Here is a 16,281-nt window from a genome sequence, read left to right on the forward strand (position 1 = left end):
GTGGCAGTGTGGAGGGGCGGGGGCTGAGCCTGGTGGCCCTATAGCTCCTCCTGTGCCCCAGCAGAGCTGCTCCTACCTCTCCTGCAGCTGCCTCCCCTGTTTCCAGGTGGATACAGTTTTACGTGTCCTCCCGATGCTGCTGTCCTGCATCTGCCGGAGTCCAGTGCTCAGGGTCTCTTTTGACCTGGGCACGGGGCCTCAGAGCATCTGCTGTGCCCGAGGCACCTCCCACTGCACTGCCGCGCCCCCACTCTCAGGCCTCCCACTGCGCTGCGGCACCCCAACTCTCAGCTCCGAGTGTTGCCACTGGCACTTCCTATTGCGGAGAGGCCCCCCGAAGCTCTCCTGCGGCCAGCTTTCGCCCTCACCCTGGCACTGTGCAGGCGATGGTGCAGATCACTGTCCAGAATTCATATCTGTCCCTGTCACCTGCTCCTGCCGCAGCAGCTACTGTTGAGATCAATAAATCAGCATGGACCTGCCTCGGGCCCCAGGTCCTCCAAAAAGGAGGTGGACATGGTCTTCAGGAACAGGGAGGAGCCAAGCCTTTTTCCTGGCAGGGAGGGGTTTTCCTACTTGGGACCAAAGAAATATTATCGTGGTCACCAGTGCCCCATGTCACCCACCTGTCTTCCAGTGTCACCCACCCTGGAGCCCCACCTACCACTCTCGCTCATCCTCTCTGTGGTGACTTCTGCCCTCGTGGCCGCCCTCGTCCTGGCTTTCTCGGGCATCATGATTGGTGAGTGTGCCAGAGCCCTGGAGCCTCCAAGGGCAGATCTGGTAGAAATGGGACCGTGGGCCCTCCCTGGTGGCGCAGCGTGTTGGAGCACAGCTCTGTGAAGCCGGCCGAGGCCACTTCAGTGCAAGTTCAATCCCCAGCCCCGAAGGTGACCCACATGGCACAGCAGACCCCTTCTGACCCACCCGCTGCTCCCCTCAGCAGTGTACTTAGTCAGTCTGCTCCCCACTCTGTCTCTGGTGATTCCTCTCACCACCCCTGCACCTCTGGCCTATACCCCAGCTCTGTATGTATTTAAAAAAAAAATGGGGCTGCATCACAGGCAGTGCCACACATGGCGAGGTATCACTCTCCGTGTGTGGGGACTAGGGCCAGAGTAGAACCCTCTGCCCTCCCTCTCCCAGCTCAGCTGAGGTCTCCTGACTAAAAGTATACTTCCACGGCTGTCATCTCTTTGTTGGCATTACTAAGTTTGATGGAAAGGTTCAGTTCTCAGAGGAGGAAGTGTAGGCCCAGGAAGTCTCCCTGGAGGAGGTGGCCTCCACCGAACTTCGAGAACCGGGCAGCCTGATAAAGGCTGCGTAGCAGCTGATCTCCACCTGTCTGCAGTTTACCGCCGGAAGCACCAGGAGCTGCAAGCCATGCAGATGGAGTTGCAGAGCCCAGAGTATAAACTAAGCAAGCTCCGTACCTCCACCATCATGACCGACTACAACCCCAACTACTGCTTTGCGGGCAAGACCTCCTCCATCAGCGACCTGAAGGAAGTGCCTCGGAAAAATATCAGCCTCCTTCGGTGAATGCCCAGTGCCGTCCTCTGGGGTGGGACACGCGGGTGCTAAGGGGGGCCCAGCACCAGGGATTCCTCTAGCCACAAGGCCAACACAGCCACCCCTCAGGACGCCCCCAGTCCTCCTAGGGAAAGAAGGTTTAGTGTTCAGGGCCAGTGGTGGGGGCGGGGGGTGGTATTGTAGCTGAACGCCCCACCCCATCAATCCATGGCTGTATAATAGAGGAGGGCCAGATGGCAGAGCCAGGTGCCTCCTATGAGCTCCCTGCTTGTCCTCCACAGAGGCCTTGCCAGGCCTGCCCCTCCCGGGAGCGCGGGGGGTGGGGCTGTCTCACCCCCTGTCTGTCAGAGACTGCGTATTCATTGAGGGAACGGTCACCCCTGTCTTGAGTCTCTGGTGGCCAGTAGGCCAGGATCGGTAACAAAACCAGGTTAGAGATGTTGCCCTTGAGCGTGTGCATGACCCCTGCCTCTCGTGGGGGTCTAAACATGGGGGTCTTGGCTCGGCTTGCCTTCTCCTTCACACAGGGGCCTAGGCCATGGCGCGTTCGGGGAGGTGTATGAAGGTCAGGTGTCGGGAATGCCCAATGACCCGAGCCCCCTGCAAGTGGCCGTAAAGGTAAGAGGCTGCTCCCTCGGGGGCTGACCTTGGCCGCGGCGTCTGTAGGCAGAGCTCTGGGCTGCAGCCTCGGCTGCTCACAGCCTTCTCCTTCCTGCCTGCCCTTCTGTGCCCAGACGCTGCCAGAGGTGTGTTCTGAACAGGACGAGCTGGACTTCCTCATGGAGGCCCTGATCATCAGGTAAAGCCACAGAGCGCCCCCCCCTCCCACCCGTGCAGGGACATGGAGATATTACAAGGAAGGAGTGTCCTACAGCAGCCCCCTCCTCTCCAGGAGGGACTCCCCCAAATTCTTAACACATATTACTAGAGTGGACAGCCCCAGATGCTTGTCTCAGAAAACACTCCCTGTGGTTTGATAGCCAGTTGGTAGCACTGTGCCTTTAACCAGCAGCCTGTCTCGTTCTTCCCATGGAGCCCACTGGCTCTTCCCTTGCTCCCCTAAGAAACAAAGCGAGCTAGTCCTTGACAGTACAAATAGAGGCACCCTCCAGAGCCCTCTCCCACCAGCGCCAGTTCCTCACTGCCATATAAAGGAAATGATCCCCTACATGAGGGAAGGTGTGTCCTGGTCCACCCCACTGGCCTGCACCCTTCTGCTATGCACAGGCCCCCCTGGGAATGTCGGGCCCCAGGCTCCCACAGCAGGTCGTGGGAAGGAGGATGTAGACGTCCCTCCTCGAGACTGGGTCTGGCTCGTGGGTTACACGGGGCTCCTGGGCCATCCTGACAAGTGGGGGAGGCCTGGGGTCTCCCCGGCCTGGAGGTGGCAGGCAAGGAGGCCAGTGCAATGTGTGTGGCAGACTGTGGGGTCTCGAGCCACAGGGGGACACAAAGGGCTCAGCGTCTTATGGAAACATAACTTGTTCTCTGATGTTGCGTATCATGCCTGATATCGAGCACACATGGAAAGCACCGGATACTTGTGCTGGGAGGCCCAGACCGCGCCGCCCCCTACCTGGCAGTAACTAACCACCATTCTGCATCCACATCCAGTCACCCACCTTTCAGCTCTGCATGTGGAGGTCCCTGGCTCCACTGCCCCCCATGTCCTAGTAGCGTCACACGAACAAGAAAACTCAATCTCAGGGTCCCTGTGGAGAAGCCACCGCGGGATCCACTGGCCCCTCAACCCCACCCCCTCGTCCCGCAGCCACCTGCAGGGCCTCCTGGAAGTAGCTCCTCCAGCGTCTGCCTCAGGCCTCCCTGAGGCCTGAATCCTGGTGAGGAGTTCCAAGCACTGATCCGAGAAGGACACTCGACCCTCTCCTACCTCCCACCCCTCTTTCAAAGGAGGGCGCCCATGCAGCGCCCTCTGCCTCCAACCAAGGCCTCTCTGCCTGCTAAACTCCTGTCCGCATTCACAGACGCGCTGCTGAAGACGTCGCTTTGTGTCCTCCTTTTCCCACTTAAGATTTTCCTAGACTCAGTTACACTGGTTACTCCTCTCTGCCCTGCAGCAAATTCAACCACCAGAACATCGTGCGCTGTATTGGGGTGAGTCTGCAAGCCCTACCTCGATTCATCCTGCTGGAGCTCATGGCCGGAGGAGACCTCAAGTCCTTCCTCCGGGAAACCCGCCCTCGCCCAGTGAGTGAGAACCCCCCCTGGCCCCTGTTGGGCCAAGGAAGGAGCATGGGAAGGAGACGGCAGGAGTGAGCAGGCTGGGCACACTCAGCAGGCCCTCGGGAGTCGGCTCTGCGCGGTGTACTGAAATGCTTGTCGGGAAGGGGCAGCTAGACTGGGGCAGTGAAGAAACCCAGGTGGGCCCAGGAAGGCCTGCCTGGCCATTAGTCAGCCATGGGACTGAGGGCAGGCTGTCCCTGACCTCTGCACCTGCAGGTGGCTCCGTATCATAAAGTGCAGCCCGCTGGCTGACCCAGAGACCAGCTACCCACATCTGTCACCACCAGAATCTCAGGAGACCTGCCCTTGGGAACTGGAGCAGAGCAAACCCCTGATTAATACCTGCCTTCCTTGAGACACTCCCAGACAGCGAGGGCTGCAGGGAAGACTCACACCCTCCCCATGCTCAGGGAAGCAGGGGACCCCAAGAAAGACAGCTCAGAGCTGAGCGCCCCCTCGCAGGGCCAAAGTGGAGCCACAACCTTGAGACATCACACCTGCTCCGACCTCTGCCCTGGGCCAGGCTCAGGGTAGAAAATGTAGCTTTACGAGGCGCCACACTGCTGCTACAGGCCCTCAGCAACCTGTCTCTCCAGCTAAGACTCCTGTCCAGTCCTAAAGAGATGGGTGTGCGCCTGAGCCCAGCCGCCACGATATGAGGGTGCGGGAAGACTCATCGTATTTTCATCAGCATTGTTATCATCCTTTTCATCATTTTTGCATCTCAATATCACTATCTGAAGTAGACAGGGCTGATCTCACCCCCTTTACAGACAAGAAAACTGACTCAGGGAGGGAAGTGACTTGCCCTCCACAGGGGGTGGGAAGGCTGGAAGTGGGGACTCATGATTCGTCTGCAGTCCACCGTTCCCTGCTGCCCACCCCAGTGGTTCTCTATGAGAGGCAGTGCAGTGCGAAGATGGGACCAGGCCACTGAGATGGGCACTGCCAGCAGCCGGGCACCTCTGCCAGGGCCTGGGCACCACCCATGGAGGCAGAAGCCTGGTCCTTGTGCCCTGCTAGTCCCCGGGAGAGGTCAGGTGGGGGTACATTCATCGCACTCTGGGAAGAGGCACAGCTCTGGTTTCCCCACTGAATATTCTCGAAGCTTGATCAGAAGGGAGTGTTGTGCATGGAAGGAGAGAGCCCCTCGTAAAGAGGATTTGGGCCCATCGCTTGGCAAGGATTTTGGGGATAATTTAAAAAAAGAAGAACAACAAAGCACCAGCCAGGAGAGGCAGATCAGGGCTCTCCCGCAGCTTCCCAGCCCAGGGCCTCTGAGAGGCCCACAGCAGAAGCCTGCAGGCCAGACTGACCATTAAGGGCCCTCCCACACTAGCAGATTCCAAAAAAAGCCTCACCCTTTGTGTGGCTGTCCTTGCTGCCCACACCCCGAGGCTTGTAGCACCCCATCATCATTCTGTCTCCACCCCAGGTGTGCTGGGATATCTCAGGAAGCCCTGAGATACCTCCCCAAAGATGTCACCCCCAGAGTGAGCCCATGCAGAAGAGCTTAGGACAGCAGCCCCCCTGGGAGGTTAGAACCCCAATTCTTCCAGAAGGAAGGTTCCTTTTAATGGCAAAAAATGTTTGCAGATCTTATTTTTATTCAACAAATATTTTGTTGAGGGTTTAATACATGCTAGACACTAATAACTGTTTGGGCCCATTTATTCAGTCAATATTCACAAAAGCTTTCAAGGAGCCAGAACCTTTATGAAAGCGGGGGTCACTAAGGGCAATAGTGCTAAACCCTCTGAAAGGGCAGTGCCCCCAGGCCCCATGGACAGGGAGAACCTCTGACTTGAGTAAGGGGCAGATGGAAATCTTCGGCTCTGGTCGTGCAGTCCTGGTGCCGGCTCCAGAATGCTCAAAGGGGAATTTGGTTCCAGTGAAAAGTTGGCCACATCGGGAGTCAGAAAGGATACGAGGGGGTTCGGAAGTGGTGCCAGGGTTCAGGGGGCATGTTCAGGGATTCAGGGGCACTTTCAGGGGTTCAGAGACACTTCAGGATCTTGGGGGTACTTCCAGGGCTTCAGGGGCACTTTCAGGGGTTCAGAGACATTTCAGGAGTTTGGAGGTACTTCCAGGGCTTCAGAGGCACTTTCAGGGGTTCAGAGACACTTCCAGGAGTTTTGGGGCATTTCCAGGGCATAGGGGTATTGCAGGAGTTGGGGGCGCCCTGCCTAGCTGTGCCTGATACTCACCCGGGCAGCCCCCCCACGCACGGAGCCAGCGGTCTGGGCAGAGGCCAGGGCCTGTGCTTGTAGCCACCAGGTGATTCCTCTCTTCTCTTAATTGGAGTGACGTTGCCTTGTTACGTGTCAGGTGTTTGTGGTTGAAAATCAGCGTGTGTTATGTTCTACAGTCAGTGTGCTGCTGAAAGTCCAAATCTTTCCCCCTTTTTCCCGATTTACCCAGCCCTCTTCTCCCTACCCATATGGCAACCGCTTATTAGTCTTATAGTGCAAAAGTTTATTTCTGTTTTATTTAGTCCATCTGTTTGTTTTCTGTGTATGACTGAAATCAGATGCTGGTTGTCATTCTCTGACTTATTTCACTAAGTGTAATTCCCTCTGGGTCCATCCATGTTGTGGCAAGTGGCAGAATCTCATCTGTTTTATAATTCGGCAGTGGTGCATGGGTATATAGCCCATGATCTCCCTCCACTTGGCATTCGGCGGGCACTTAGGTTGTTTCCAGTTTTCCCAAGACCCAGGCGGAGCGGCGTGTCTGTGCTGGGTCTCCGTGAGCGCGTTTGAAGCCACTGTCAGCTCTGCCCCTAAAGCGTCTTGTCAGCGGGTCACTCCTGTCTCCACAGAGCCAGCCCTCCTGCCTGGCCATGCTGGACCTTCTGCACGTAGCTCGGGACATTGCCTGTGGCTGTCAGTATTTAGAGGAGAACCACTTCATCCACCGGTGAGTTAAAGGCGTGCTCTGCCTTCCCTAGCGTCCTCACGGGCCCACCCCCTGCAGAGTAGACTAGTGGGGCTCCCTCCATAGTGGTTTGCAGGGTTCGGCCTCCTTTGTCTTTAAGACAACTGTTTATGCCATCGGGGCTCCCTTGGCCCCAGATATAAGATGGTCACATAAAGTGCCCGTGTCCACGCTGGAGCCCTAGATGAGCCAATCTTGCTGTCCAGTGGGGCCTCCTGAGGGAAACTGGCAGGGTCGAACCCAGCCCTGTATCACTGTCACATCTCCCCCTGTGCTCCTTAAGAGGACGTTAAAGGTGTTCATGTCGTCACACATTTGATAACAAGCAGCTCGAAGGTAAGGATCTGGTTTTATTCATCTTTGTAACCCTGGTATATTCTAGGGGCACAATAGACGTTTGGTGGATAAATTAACTTTTGTCTGCAAGGCCCTGAAGTGAAGTCTGATGATTCTTTCCTTTCCTCCTATGCCCCATTTCTGCTCTATGGCCCTAGCGTTTCAGTGTTGTTTGGATGGGGACATCAAGGCCACGTGTTATGCTGTAGACACCACAGATGACACCTATTTCCTATAGATGTCAGTCACTTTCTTGGAGGACAGCTTGATTTTGAAATCTGAGAAGTCAGCTTGTTAGACTCTGCAAAATTCTAATGGTTTGCTTCTAATTTAGCAAATAACAACCTGGAGAAGTGACAATCTTATTAACCTGTGTCTTTAGATTGTAAAGCATCTTCCGAGTAATTAGAATATGTAAGCACAAAGTAGAAAATGGGAGCTGTTCTGTGAGGTCAGAAATAGATATGCTTATAAGTAGACAGCAAGCTGTGCCTTCTCTCCTGAGAAAAATAGGGAAATTAAAGATCAAGAAATGCACGCAGGTAAGATCACCCTGTGGCTCCTAAAACAAAGCAATAGACTCACCCACATTGTCTCACCCTTTCACCATCGCTTCATCACTTGGGTCTGCAGATCCTCTTGTTTCTAAACCTTTCCAACTTGCAGATGATTATGCTTGATAGAAATAACAGGAGCAAGGACCCTCCCTGGTGGTGCAACCAGTCAAAGCACAGCACTGCAAGCCAGCTGCAACCACTTCAGTGTCTAGTTTCATCCCAGGCCCCGGAGCTGACCCACATGGCTCAGCAGACCTCTCCTGACCCGCCTGCTGCTCCCCTCAGCAGCGTATTTCAGTCAGTCTGCCTGTTCTGCTCTCCACTGTGTCTCTGGTAAATCCTCTCACCACCTCTGGCCTGCGCCCCAGTTCTGTATGTATGAATAAATCCTTAATAATAATAATAAAAAGAACAGGAGCAAAGCAGCTGGGCCCATCCCTTGTAGTCTCACCCCAAGCTGTACCCTCCCTGCAGGGTGTGGTCAGTCCTGCCATTGTTCCTCTCCTTCCCCTTTTGTTTATCCAGAACATTCCATAAGTCTCCACACCCAGTTTTCCATTGCTCGAGCATAATGGAGGTATGGGCCTTTGGAATCTGTCTGGTGAAAGCTCCTTTCCCCCTTTTGTCTGCTCCACTAAGTAAGAGCCAGCCAGAGCAGCCTGTGTGTCGGTCTCCCGATGACTGTCAGTGGCTCCCTTTCATTCTCACAGAGACTGTTCCTCCTGTCAGCTCACCCCACATTCGGCTCCAGGGATGCAGAAGCTCCGGCTGAGCAATCCCACCCATCTTTCTCTGATATTTTGAAACCTGCTTTCCTAGAGCTGTGATGTGTTTTGACTATATCCAGTGTTGTGTTATTCTCAGTGCTTTCAATTCCCTGTAGCTTCCCTATCACTAAATTGTTACTGAAGCTCAGAATCAGATCCCAGAGTAATATTTTTTTGCTCCTTTTGTCTTATTTGAGAAATGAAATGGTCAAAAGTTAAATCAAGTATAATCTGCTTTAAAAGCAAAGTAAGACTGCCGTGACATAGAACCAAAGCCTCTCTTCTGGGCTCACTAGTGCTAGGACAGCACCAGCCACATCTTCTACTGGCAAGGGGGTCTGGGGCAACCCCACAGCCCTATGACCTCGAATTCTCTCTCTCCTCCACCATGGATCTGCCTTAAAGTTCACCGCCTCCATCCACGTACACCTGATCTGGGAGAGAAAACTCCCACGTGCCCCCCCTTGCTATTAGATGTGATTCCTCTGGACATTGTTCTCTGCCATGCTGCCCATTCTTGGTGTCTTCTGTGCTATTACATTACTTTCTTGCTATGAAATTCAAGATCACCTTCTGTAAGTAACCGTCCCATGAGTATCAGCATAAAGACCTTTCTAGAACCATAAATGTCATTCCTAATCTAGTTCACCCTCTTTCTCTTGAGAAATGATGACGATAGTACCCGTGATTTATCTTCTATTTGATGTCATGGATATATGAGTCATAGTTTTATCAGAGTATCTTATATAACCTAACCCTTCTGGACCCGAACACTGGAGTAACCACAGCCCTCTCCCTGTTCAATGCACTGTTCTGTATCCTGGACTGTGATCTCCAACCCAGATTCCGACTTTTTGGTTGTTGTTGTGGTTGTTGTGTTTTGGCACTTTCTAGTTAGTTACTTGCCACGTACTTCTCAATCAAAGGTCAGGAACTTCATGAAAACTTGTATACCCTTAGTATTTTGTTGTTGTTTTGTTTTGGGGGGAGATTTTTGCTGTCCAAGACTTGAGTATTATTGAAGACCCATCCCATACTTCTAGCCACACCCTTCATTCCCAAATGCACGTCAAGAATGGGAAAGCATCAGTGACTATAAGTTGATGCACCTTCTCATCATGCCGTGCAGACACACTACAGGAAAACGGGCCTCCCAGAATAGAATAACAAAGAAGACAAGATGATTTCATAACTTGAAAGAAGTGATTTCTTTAGCCATGTAGCTATGACGCATGCAGTTTAGCAACAACCTTAGATAAAATCAGGCCTGTGAGAACCATGATGACTCATTTAAAAAGAAAACAAAGACAGCGCGTGTCCCTGGCCTGCCTGTGTGCACTGTGCAGGTGTCTCAGGTCTTTCCTTCAAAAAGCAGCAGCAGCTCTCTGCCCATTTTTGTCCATACAGGTGCCTCTTTTGTTCCTTTCTCCTTTTCCTAATAAATCTCTCCAGTTAGAATTTAAAAAAAAATAAAGGAAAGCAAATTAGAAATCTTTGAAAGATACCGGGCCTGTTTGAATTTGATGTCTTAGAAGTCACGCTGCTCAGAGACTCCTTCAAAAAGCCAGCAGAAACCGACCAGCAAAATGGACAAAGCTAAATGGCATGTGCTATGTCTCTGTATTTTCTGCTTTTAGCTTAATTTTTTTAAATAAAATGAAGATAATAATAGCACCCTGTAACTTCCAGGCTTATTATAAGAATTAGATATGAAGTCCTTACAACATGGCTTCGTACGTAGTAAAAGGCCAGTCAATTCTAGTTTCTATTATAGTTATTTTCATTACTATTATCCCATTAAACATTTTCAATCATCTCCCCTAATCCTTCTCCACTTCTCTTTTTTTTTGTCTATGCTATTGAAGGCCTAGGATTGTTAAAGCTATTTCTGAGGCCTAGAATTGGTAGTTCTTTCTTTCTTTCCTGCTGAAATATAATGTGGTAAATGAAATACGAGGCAGAGGAGGGAACTGTTTGAACTTCAAATTGGAAGTGAAAATCCTAGGTGAATATTAGATGTTTATCTTCCCAGAGATAAAATCAGGCAATGTATTTTCTCATCTTTTTTCTTCACAGGGACATTGCTGCCAGGAACTGCCTCTTGACCTGCCCAGGTCCTGGAAGAGTGGCCAAGATCGGAGACTTCGGAATGGCCCGGGACATCTACAGGTAAGTACCAGCTGCCACCACCCTCCAGCGCCTCCTCCTCTGCCTCATCCCCTCGAGTGACGGGACATGGCTGCTCGGGCCAGGAGTCTTCTCTGGTATCTTGCCAGCTTGCCAGCTATTTCATGAAGTTCCCTTTGAGAGCATGGGAAACCTTAATTAGTACCCTTGCCTGAAGTCTAATTCTCGGCTCTCACTGCCTCTGGTCATTGACACCAGGTTCTTAGTTAGGTTGTCTTTCTGCTAATCCCAGCTTCTACTGAGCAGAATAATTTGGGTACTCGATAAGGAGAAAGTCTCTAAAAACCTTTTTCTTAATTCCTCTTCTCAGTACTCCTGATTTCTAGAAGGATTTAGCTCCCATCACCCCAAACAAGTGCACCCCAGAGGAGTGGTACTTTCTCTCTTCCAAGCTTTTGCTTCTTTTTTTCTTTAAAGACGTATTTCTTTTTATTTACTTATGCATACAAGAACTGGGGTGTAGGCCAGAGGTGCAGGGGGGTGAGAGGATTCACCAGAACAGGTGAAATACCCTGCTGAGGGGAGCAGAGCGAGACAGGAGAGGTCTCCCGTGCCTGGTGGGTCAGCTCCTTGGCTGGGGATCGAACTCAGGCTGCAGTGGTGACGGTGCTGAGACTTAACCCCTAGGCCACCAGGGAGGTCCCAACCTTCTGCTTCTTTTCTACTTATTTGCAGTAGTGACAGGAGGAGCAATAGCTGCCTAGAGCTTCCACTGTGTGGATGGTGGATACAAGCAGGCTCCGCTGGGCGAGAACCCTGCAGGCACCTGCAGAGCAGGATGGCAGCCCGCAGCCCGCCCGCCGCTGTCTCCCCCCCATTGTCCTCAGATGCTGCACTTCGCTTTCTTCCACTTCTGGCTCTCAGTGCTCCTTCCCTTCCCCTCTCAGGATACCCTGGAATTGCCCATGGCGTAAGGCACAAACAGTGCAGCACGCCCTGGCAAGCCCGGGGTGACCCAGCTGTTCCACTCCATCCTCAGTGCAGGAAGCCCCCCAACACGAGACTCTCACCAACCATGACGCACCTCCAGCCCCACTGTTCCCACAAGCCCAGAGACCACTCGCATGTCAGCAGGGACCTTCTAGAAGAGCTGCTTTGGCCCTCAGCTACATCACCCCCTCTAAAGCACACCCCCCAGCCCCTTAAGTACAATGAGTCAGTTCTCCAGGTGCATCACCAAGCTTCATGCACACTCATAGCATCTGTATGTGTTGCTCTGTACCACAACCGTTGATGTGTCTGTTCCTTCTGTTAATCCATATCCTTGCAAGAGAGAGCTGCTAGCTTATATATGACCTCAGCACATGGAAGAATACCTGACACATACTAAACACTCAGTACAAGTTTGCTGAAGTCATTAATTAGGGTAGGCAGGAAGCCGTCTCCCCTAGCACACCCTCTGCAGAACACCAGCTTACAGTGAGCTTCGTGTTTGAGTTACTGTATTAGTTTTTATTAGTGATGTCATTAATAAAATTCACTTATAAAAACTAATAATCATACTAACGCACACACAACCCCTACCGCCCACCCCCAAGTCCTGTGATCTCCTATCAAGATACGCCCGGCAGAAACTGCCTCCAGCCGCCTGCCTTATTTGTTGAACTAAATGCTGAATGAGGACCACAAAGATCCAAAATGAATAAGGCACCGCCCACCACCCTGACATCAGTCCTCCCATTTTGGATCTTGCACTAGTGTGGATCATGGGGTGCAGGTTGTGCTGATAAGTTTGGAGTAATGGTATTGTATGAATCATAATAAACAACCCCAAGAGAGAAGTCTAGCCTGCCATGAGTGGGTGTTTTAGTCATTGCATGGACCTTGTTCTCATGCCTCCAGAGAGCAGTTTCATCTCCTGTTGAATGACACAAAAGCTTTTGTTGCCCACACACTCCAAAGCCTTTGACTGCAGGACCTGTGAGCCCCGCCCCCCTGAGCCACAAGAACCCCTGGTGCATTTCTGCCCTCCAGTCGTAGACCTAGTGGTGGGCACTTTCTCAAGTTGCCAGGACAGCTCTCTGGCCACACCCACCTAAAACCAAGTTTGATTTTCCTCTTCTACCCCCACAGAGCAAGCTACTACCGAAAGGGAGGCTGTGCGATGCTGCCAGTTAAATGGATGCCCCCGGAGGCCTTCATGGAAGGGATCTTCACTTCCAAGACAGACACGTGGTGAGTCTCTTCTGCCCCCCTCCTGGTCTCTCTGTGGTCGTTAGGTGACACTCGTGAGCCAGATGGATCCATACTCGTATCAAGGTATCTGTGTCCAGGATAGATAAGGAAAGGATCAATACTCCTCTGTAACTTTGGCATTCTTCAGAATCATCAGAAAGGCTTGGTAACTGATCGCTGGGCACACCCTGCGCTCTGATGGTTCAGCAGATCTAGGTCTTGCTGAGAAGCTGCATCTCTGACAAGCCACCAGGGGAGGCTGTTGCCTCTGGCAGGGAGCTTGCAGTGAGAGCCACGGTTTCTCTTAGATAACAATGAAGTTGGGTCTATTCCAGGAATGCAGCAGTGACTTAAGATTAGAGAATCAGTCAATAAAATTCTCTACCTTAACAGAAAAAAAGGCAATAATCCTCAACACAAAAGTGCTTCCGGTGATAGTGATGGGGAGAGCTACTCTCCAGCTAACACTAAGTTCGAATTCCAGCACTTATTTGTCCTGGGTAACTGGAGCTTGGTACCCCTTGGCCAACATCCTCCCTTCCCTCCAGGCCTCCCCAGCTCCTACAACTCCCATTCTACTCTGCAGCTGTGATCCCCTATAAAGCTTCACCCTTCTCTCTGGGCTATTTTACTTAGTTTAATGTCCTCCAGATTCATCTATGTGGTCAAAAGCGGAAGGAGTTCCTGCTTTTATGCTGGAATAATATTTCATGGCATGTATATCATTTTCTTTATCCATCCATCTGTAAGTGGACTCTGGGTTAGCTAGTGTGAATAATGCCACCGTGGACATGGGGAGGGGCAGATGGCACTTTAAGACACTGATTTTATTCCCTTTGGCTAAATATCCAGAAGTGAAATTGCTGCATCAAAGGTAGTTCTATTTTCAACTTGTCGAGGAAGGTCCAACTGTTTTTCTTATTGACTATAAGAGCAGCCCATTATTTGAAAGGGCAGATTAACTCCATCACTCCACCCATCCCAAAATATACACAAACAACCCTGAAGGAAGTCTTTTAAGGTGCATAAAAAGCCAAAGGACAAAGAAGACAATAAGGACAAAATTTTGGAAAATAGAAAATTCATGGACAAGTGGTATCCTAACTTAGGAGACTTAGAAAGTCGAATCCAGTTCCAGAAACAGTGGTTCACAGGTGATTCACTGCACCCAAGAGTCCCAGAATGGGAGGTACCAGGCAAGATGGCTTCTCCTTCTCCTCTCACTCAAGACTAGGGTTTCCCGCTCTGAAGAGACTGAACTAAACCCTTTGTAGTTGGGATCTTAGCATCCCTGAGCATGAATTCTCTGTTGTCAGTGGGGATTTTATTATTTTTTTTACATTTACATTTATTTATTTATTTATTTTAAAGGTTTATTTATCTATGCCCACAGACTGGGGCTCAGGTCAGAGGTGTGGGGATGGGGCGGTGAGAGCATTCACCAGAGACAGAGTGGGGAGCAGAACAGGCAGATCAACGAAGTACACTGCTGAGGGGAGCAGCGAGTAAGTTAGGGAGGTCTGCAGTACCATGTGGGTCACCTCCCTGGCCAGGGATCGAACTCATGCTGCAGTGCCTTTGAAGAGCTTCACAATGCAGTGCTTTAACCCGTTGTGCCACCAGGGAGAGCCCCTCGTTTACATTTATCTTTACATTCGACATTTACTTAAGGGTGCAGATCCCCTTCCCTCCCCTCAGTGCCCGCAACATGGACAGTCAGGAAGGAGAAGATGTTAGAATTCTTCTCTGGAGGAACCAACCAATGAGGAGAAAGTCTCCAGATGCTGACAGGTGGGCTGAGTAGTGCTCGTGCAGAAGTGTTGGGTCCTGATTCCAGAGACCAGTAATTGTTACCTGATAAGAAAAAAGGAGCCTTTGCAGGTGTGATGTAATTAAGTGAAGGACACCCTTATCCTACAGTATCTGGATGAGGCCACCCTGCCATCAACCTGTGGCGCCATAGAGAGAGGCAAAGGGAGATTAGACACCTGAGGGAGGAGAGGAGGGAGCAACTGAGAGACATGGCCACAGACCAGGAGGTCCTGCAGGCACCAAAAGCTGTACAAGAGGGGAGAACAGATCCCCTTGAGCCTCTGGAGGGGCAGTATCCCCCCTCCCTCCAGACACCTTGACCTTGACCCAGAGTACTGATTTCAGATCTTTGAGCAAATAAATTTCTGTTGCTTTAAGCCGGCAAGTTAGTGTCATTCATTACAGCAGAACAGGAAACTAACCACCCTGCAAGAGCTCACAAGCCTCGTCTACACAGGCTTCTCTCCCCAGTTTCAAAACAGCAGCCATCGCAGATCACCAGGGTTGAGAGAAGACTCTACTCTGAAGGAAGCAAATATAGGGAAAGGAATTCAGAGGAAGAAACATGCAGAGTGTAGAGGGAAACTTTTTACAACAGTCGTGTCCTCAGAAAGATGTTCTCGCAACCACAGCCAAGGGACAAAAGATGATTTAAAACAATGGTTTTGGGGGAGGAGGGTGAAGTTCTTGGAAATAAAACTGGGGTGATAGTCTTCCAGGAAGCGGAGCATTAGTGCCCAGCATTCCTCTGGCTCCATACAGGAATGTCCTTTCAAAAAGCACAGGAAGGAAAACCAGGGGGAGAAAACCCTGGGGGCTCCAGCCCCAGGTTAGCAAGGTGCCATCTGCACCTGCCTTTGTCTGAATGAAATGGGCTTTACCTCTGAGGTCTTTCTCCCCACACCAGGGACTCCGACCTAGTCATCAGAAAAACAGACAAACCCCAGCTGGACATCCTACAAAATACTCCTCAAAACCAGAAAGGTCACAAAATCAGAAAAGTTTGAGAGAAGTTGCCAAAGTGAGGAGTAGCCTAAGAAAACGTGACAGGAGAATGGGACCTGCAACAGGAAGGAAATAGGACTAACCCATGGCTTTGAGTTAGTAATGATGTCTTTATATTTGCTCATTAATTGTAGAAATTTAGCATAATAACATCAGATGCTAAAAATAGAGGAACTAAGTAAGGGGATATGAGAACTCTACCATCTTCATAATCGCTTAACAGTCTATCTAAAACTGTCCTAAAATATGGTAATAAGTAATAATAATAAGTAATAGATAGGAAGACAGTGTTGAATAAATCTGTTAAAAAAATAACTCTCAACAGATGGGATTTATAGTAAAGGAAATTAGGATGCAATTTCATTTCGTTTTGTTTTCAGTTCTTTGAAGAATTCAGAACTGGATTCCATGTGTTTCTCAATGAACTCGCCAGCACTGTTGAGAAATCGTTCCATCTTTTTTTGAGCTGGCAGGAGGTTCTTGCCTTTTGGTTTCACTTTCAGCTGAGCTCAGGTTCAGATGATTTCACTTTTGGTGTCAGTTGGTTTCCCTTTCAATTTCAGTTGCTTTGTTTTACTTCTGAGAATTAGTACTGTTCAGACTGGTTTCGGTTTGTCAACTGGTTTGAGCTGGTTTCAATCAGCCTGAACCCATGTCAACTGGTCACAACCAGTTTGAACCATTCTGAGAACACTGGTAATAAAAAATGGTCAGATTAAAAAATAGGG

General features: G+C 50.6%; 1 protein-coding gene across 1 annotated transcript in view; it reads left to right on the forward strand.

Annotated features, from left to right (window-relative positions):
* The window catches only part of ALK (anaplastic lymphoma receptor tyrosine kinase), a 564,885-nt gene that overhangs the window by 541,802 nt on the left and 6,802 nt on the right, over positions 1 to 16,281 (forward strand). The window contains exons 19-26 of the mRNA XM_004686326.1: positions 636 to 742; positions 1,352 to 1,538; positions 2,061 to 2,151; positions 2,268 to 2,332; positions 3,612 to 3,741; positions 6,599 to 6,696; positions 10,451 to 10,543; positions 12,635 to 12,736. Coding sequence (XP_004686383.1) covers positions 636 to 742; positions 1,352 to 1,538; positions 2,061 to 2,151; positions 2,268 to 2,332; positions 3,612 to 3,741; positions 6,599 to 6,696; positions 10,451 to 10,543; positions 12,635 to 12,736 — 873 coding nt within the window. The remainder of the gene's footprint in view (positions 1 to 635; positions 743 to 1,351; positions 1,539 to 2,060; positions 2,152 to 2,267; positions 2,333 to 3,611; positions 3,742 to 6,598; positions 6,697 to 10,450; positions 10,544 to 12,634; positions 12,737 to 16,281) is intronic.

Source organism: Condylura cristata, unplaced genomic scaffold (genome assembly GCF_000260355.1).
Source record: "Condylura cristata isolate star-nosed mole 26May11 unplaced genomic scaffold, ConCri1.0 scaffold00020, whole genome shotgun sequence".
NCBI lineage: Eukaryota > Metazoa > Chordata > Mammalia > Eulipotyphla > Talpidae > Condylura > Condylura cristata.